The 6,219-nt window shown below is 42.2% G+C and overlaps 1 protein-coding gene across 2 annotated transcripts in view; it reads right to left on the reverse strand.

Moving 5' to 3' along the window:
- Positions 1-2,825: 2,825 nt before the first annotated feature.
- Positions 2,826-6,219, reverse strand: part of hlfb (HLF transcription factor, PAR bZIP family member b) — a 13,188-nt gene continuing 9,794 nt past the window's right edge. Inside the window, exon 4 of one of the 2 annotated variants that reach the window (XM_014408329.4) lies at positions 2,826-5,748. In XM_014408329.4, the coding sequence (XP_014263815.1) occupies positions 5,530-5,748 (219 nt within the window). In that variant the 3' untranslated portion in view covers positions 2,826-5,529. The remainder of the gene's footprint in view (positions 5,749-6,219) is intronic. The other variant, XM_004565279.5, reaches the window with a different exon arrangement.

Raw genomic sequence — 6,219 nt, forward strand, 5'->3', positions numbered from 1 at the left:
TTAGCAGAACATCCTGATCTGCTGCCTTCCACTTTGAGAAAGTGGCATTACATAATGACATTTCCAGCTGAGTGGGGCGATACAGGCGTTCATCTACGTGACTGCATGAATCAGAAGAAATCTGCGTGTGGGTGTACACCGGGATTAAAGCGGCACTCGACCCAAAGAGTCAGCAGTCACATCTCTGTATGAGGGACCTGATTTTTCAGGCAGCAAGAGGACATCAGGATTAACAGATAACGCACGCCAGCGGCCTTAAATCATGAATGAAGTTTAAAATGTTTTGCAGGAATTAGAAATATTTATCCTCGCCCTGAAAGGGACGATTCAGCTTATAATTAAAGTCTCTAAAATGGCTTGACATCAGTTGTTTAACCCCTAAAGCTTCCTCACCTGTGCATAATCACTCACAAAGTGGTCCTTCGTTTCCCTTAACAGGGCCCCTTCACTTAATGAGCCATTCAGTCTGATTGGCAGGTTAATGCACACCTCTGCTAAACGAGTTCATTCTTCTCCTGAAGGCTTGCACTGCTTCCACAGATGACAGTGAGAAGAACTAATGAGTAATAAATGAAAAACTATCTCACTCTGCTGCTGGTTACAGCCTCCTCACTGCTGCACAAAATGTTTCCTTCTGTACATTTTGTCCCAGAAAAGTTGGTGTTTCCAAGAGAGAGTGAAATAAGATTAATGTGAGACTGTCAGAGACGGAGAGAGAGATGAAGTGTTGTTAGCTGTAGGCTGAGTATAATCTGGGCTGCAGGTTAATTAACAAGAGTCCCAACAAAGATCCAAACCAGAGTAAAGGTTGGACACACCTGAGGAGCTGACAGGTAAACATGGAACAGGTGGAAGCTACGGTGGCCCTGAAATGTCAAACACACTACAACTTCAGAAAATACCAGCAAATAGAAAAATGCTACAAAAGAGAAAGGACACTGAATAAAACACAATGGCAATCATGTGATTTAAACACACGATTGCTGTTGTGGGTTTTTATTCTTTTATTTTGTATTTTATTAAACTTCAGTTGTGTTTTGTATTTCTTTATTTAACCTGTCCTGTCCCAAGAGGAGCACCGCGGACTCTCTGTAGGCTCCCCTGTTAATGTTTTTATTTTAATGATTTTATTTCATTATTCAGATTATTTTGTTTGTGGATGTTATGCTGGAGCAGACGGGGGTGAAAGATGAGAAGAAAGGAGAGAAATGGGAAAACAAACAGGGGAGGCGAGAAAAGAGAAAAAAGTTGAGGGTGAAGTAAACAGACAGGATGGGTCACTGAGCTGTGTCAGATACAACATGCTGAAATAAGCACTGTGATCACACTCAGATGCACTGTATATTTACTGACATTTATTATGAAAGGGTTCAAAGGAAGGTGCTGCCTCCTTGTGGTCATCAGCCGTCTGAGCTTTTGTGGAGGTTTTTCTAACGGCCTTCACCACGAGGACACATGAACTTTACATCAAACCACAAAAGAAATGATCCTCGTGTTCATAGGAGCACATTTGAATAATAACTTTATTTGTATGAGACTGGATGAGTCATACAGGTTCAAATGAAGCATAAATCATCTTCTCTTCATCTTTTAGTACAAATACATCTGCTGATCAACAAGAACTCCAGAATATTCCGGCAACACAAAGAAAACTTCCATGTTTGCTTCTTGTATAAAAAAATCTATAAAAATAAATTAATATCCATCCATCCATTTGCTTCCGCTTATCCTTTTCAGGGTCGCGGGGGCACTGGAGCCTATCCCAGCTGTCATAGGGCGAGAGGCGGGGTCCACCCTGGACAGGTCGCCAGTCTGTCGCAGGGCCAACACACAGGGACAGACAACCATTCACACTCACATTCACTCCCGCACTCACACCTATGGGCAGTTTGGATTCATCAGTTAACCTATGAATGAATAATTATGCTAAATTAGCTGAAGCATGAATAGACACATTTAGAAGTGAGGAAACCCTCTTCCTCTCTTTCTTTCTTCCTTTCCCATCCCCCGGTCATGTCTGTAATAACTTAAAATAAAATAAAATAAATAAATAATAGTAACAAAGGTTAATCAAATGGACCAATACGGGAAGGCCGTGATGATCCACGTGGTAAAGTAAATCCGTTGGGCATCTTTCTCAACGGGACAGGCAACAAAAGAAAGAAGAAGAAGAAGTGATGACTCAAACGCTCAGATTACAGAGGACCAAAAGTGCCAAAATAAACAATAATATATAAATATTAAAAATAACTAAAGTTAAAAACAAAAGTTTCATTCTGTAGAACATAAAGTGAAATTCACATATTTAAACACTGATTTACTTTTTGGTCATTACTTATAATTTCCCTTCAATAATTTCCATTTAAAACATTTAACATTAACATTTGTATCCAGTCCTTTTTATTATTAATTATATTTAAACTTTAATCATTCCCAAAATTTAAAATTTAATATTTTTTATATTAGTAACTTTATTTTTTCATTTTAATTTTATTTTCACCCTTATTTTTTGTTTCTCTATTTATAAATTCTTTAAATTGTTTTGTTTATATTTTGATTATGTTTTTACTCATTAATTTTCTTATTACTTCTCCCTTCCCTTTTATGTTTGTTAAACTCTTATTTGTTCATTTTTTTAATTTATGTTTATTGACTGTCCTTTTTAAGGATTCACTTTAGCTTTTATTTTGAAAGAGACCGAGGCAGAGAGCAGCACAGAGAGATGACAAAGATGTCAGGATATAAACCGGACCCGATCAACTCGCCCGTTCATCTGGTTTCTGCACCTGTCACTACAGACGGGGACAAAAGAAGCTCAACATGGATGGTATTTAAACTTGTATTTATTATTTTGATCATGAGAAACAGAAGCAAGGACAGAAAAGGTTTCTGTGAACAGAGAGTCAAACAGGAGGAGGCAGAAAGAGAAACCACAGCAAACGATAAAAAGGCAGAATACAAAAAAAAAGAAAAGAAAAGAGGGCTTCATGTTGGGGGGGGGGGTTACATTCCTCTGGGCCAAACACAGTCATGAAACTAAAGGGACCTGCCCAGGTGTGCTGAGGGTGGGGGAGAACAGGGTGAGACGCAAAATGAAGCTGGTAGGTTAATGCCCATGCATCGCATGCCCCGGCCGGGCACGCCACTGTAATAATATATATGTGTGATATACATACGCTTCAGATTTATGAAAGGATTTCCAAAATACACGGGAAATATCTACGTAGGAAAACAGACTGTACAAAACAAGAAGAATAACTCTGTATAAACATTAAACCCTGTCATGTGTATCAATATATCCTGTATACACTGTAGTCTTTTGGTCTGTAGTAAAGAGTACTGAAGTGAACCCACAGTATAAGACGACACCACGCACCCAAATATACATTTATGTCTCACTCGGCCACCGGGGGGCGTCGCTGAGCTACGTGGGAAACAAAAGTCAAAGTTCACGCCTGACGTCTATTGCACTCAAACGGAGCGAGTTTCCAAAAACACGGCGAAGAAGAGTCAGAGAAACTCGTACCGCGTCTCAGCTTATCAGGATGTTTATTTATAATCACCTTTTCTTTTTCTTTTTTTTTCTTATTTTAAAACAGGAACAAGAAAAACAACCAATCAGAAGTCAAGAAACTGTTTGGACTCTTCCGCTCACTTCCTGCTAGAGCAGCTTTGCATGATTTACACTTCAAAATAATCTTTACTTATCTTGTACCAGATCTGTTCATAACAAGCCACCTTAGCCCCGCCCATTCTAGGCAGGGTTCTTTCGATTGGCTGCCGCTGTAACGCTTATCAAACGTGGTAAAGTTTCAATTAATTACCTTAATACACGTTGACATTAAATCCATACGATCAGTCTTATGTTTGAAAACTGCCACAGCAGGCGTCAGCAGGCTTCCAGCAGCTGGCCAATCAGAAGAGAGGAGGCTTTTAAAGAGAGAGGAGCTGAAACTGGATCTAGTTCTCAGCTCCTCTCTCTCTGAACTGAACATGTTTAAAGATTATTAAAGCTCCAAGAATAAAAATATCGGAGGTGGAAACGAGCAGAAGAGGGAGTTGTTTAACGATAAAGTACCTGAAGAGTAAAGCTCTGACCGACAGCAGGTGTGCTAAATAATTTCATTTTTAAATTTGCTCTAAAACAAATTCAAACTTTCACAGAAAGACAAAAACATGACAGCTGAGCATTAATCAGCTGTCAGCACGGCTTGGTTTGAACACGTAACTTCAACGCGGCTTCATTCGTGCACAAAAAAGGTGATGGTAAAGTCGTGAAGATGAGAAGCAGGACAGTCGCTGCAGAAACCCCCACGCTCACCTCCATCTTCCTACATTTACCCGAAATAAGCAACAGTGCGAGGCGAACCCTGGAAACACGCCGGATTAGATCTTATTTGAAGAAACAGAAAGAGAAGAGACGAAGATGATGCTGCCGCCAGAAAAGATATCTCCTTTTTATGGAATCAACCTTTCCAAACATTTACTGAACCAGGATGTGAAGACTGTGGCGATGAAGAACGTCTCGATCGGCACAGCAAGGAGCACTCTGATTTCAGGTTAGTTTTTACCGCTTTAAAGTTTCTTCTCATTTGAACCATTTTCTTAAAGTTTGTTCTTAATTTGTTTTTTATTGTTTTAAGATAAATTTAAGTGCATTTTATCTCTTTAATCTTGCTTGTTTTTCATTGGCGGAGCGCTCAGAGAAACCTGAAGCAGCTTTCCTATTGAACACAAACATGAACATGCTAAAGTGAAGGTCAAAGGTCAAAACATGCAGCCAGACCCTTTAAGTGACCGGACTGGCTGCTGAGCTCCCCTCACCCACTAGGGGGCTCCAAAACCGCGCCCAACCGTGTCTGAACTCCCTGAAGACGCTTACCTCTGATTATCCTCACAAATATAAAAACATTTCCTGCTATAAAACTTTTGGCATTTTGGGCACTTGTTTAAAAAAGAGAAGTCAGGTTAAAGTTAGTGTGAATGTGAAACAGTGCTGAGGGCCCGACAGAAAAATTAACAGAGAGCAGGAGCTAAGAGGCAGGAGGCGGTACACATTCATTTACAGGTGTGTTCACACCTGCAGGGGGAGGAGCTGCCAGACATTGGGAGAGCAGGGGTCAGAGGTCAAGTGAGTGTTAGTGGAGTCCATGAGAAGAGTTCACAGGGCTGAAGACACGCCCCGACAGGTGTGTGTGTGTAAGAGTTCTGAGTAACGGGCTCGACTCAAACAGGAAGTCATGTGAAGCCAGCGCACGGGAAAAAAACAAAACTATAAATATGTTGCATCGTGTGTCATTTTACAGCACCAGTGTGGATTCATCCGCCGCTGAAAGTAGTCCCCAGCGAACGCGTTTTAAAACTGAACGTTTTGAGGCAGAATCAAAATCAGAGAGGAGGCGTGTCCTACGTGTTTCTGATCTGATTGGGCCACAGACTAACCTGCCGTGAGTCGAGCCCTTCGGAGCCGTGAGACGAGCTGGCTGGCGGTGTGTGTGTGAACTCTGTACATGTGTGTGTCCCGCGCCCTCACAGCGGCCCGTGCTGGGCCTCGTACTTGGCGAGGATATTCTTGGTGCGTCCGAGCTCTTTCCGCAGGTCGGCCACTTCCTGCCTCAGAGCAGAGTTCTCCTTCTCCAGGAAGCTGGCCCGGATGGCGATCTGGTTTTCCTTGAGGCGTCGGGCGTCCCGGGAGCGCTTAGCAGCTAAATTGTTCTTCCTGCGCCGGGCCCAGTATTTGTCATCCTGCTCGAAGAACAGCGGAAAACAGGAAGGATTACTTCAGAGAAAATAATAATCAGCTTTTTAGCACGTTCAAATTTTGCCTCCCTGAACCTCCCCTCACCCCCACCGCCGCCCCTCCCTGGGTCTGGTGCTGCTGGAGGTTTCTTCCTGTTAAAAGGGAGTTTTTCCTTCCCACTGTCGCCGAGTACTCGCTCATACGGGGCCATCAGATTGTCAGGGTTTACTTTGCTGTATAAAGTCGTTGTCGCAGAAACTCACAAGAAATAAAAACCCCTAAAATTCTTCATATCAAACAAGGTGGTAAACTGTAATGACCTGCCTCCATCTCACTCTAATCCTGCATCCATGAATCCTCTCTGAGCTCCACGTTCAGCATCCTTCATCCAGCACAGCCGCCCTCCCTCCTCTGCACATGTGCAAGCCATCTCAGCCTCTCTGACTCTGATATTTCTGATCGTGACCACGTGAACGCCT

The sequence above is a fragment of the Maylandia zebra genome, linkage group LG8 (genome assembly GCF_041146795.1).
Source record: "Maylandia zebra isolate NMK-2024a linkage group LG8, Mzebra_GT3a, whole genome shotgun sequence".
In the NCBI taxonomy this organism is placed as follows: domain Eukaryota; kingdom Metazoa; phylum Chordata; class Actinopteri; order Cichliformes; family Cichlidae; genus Maylandia; species Maylandia zebra.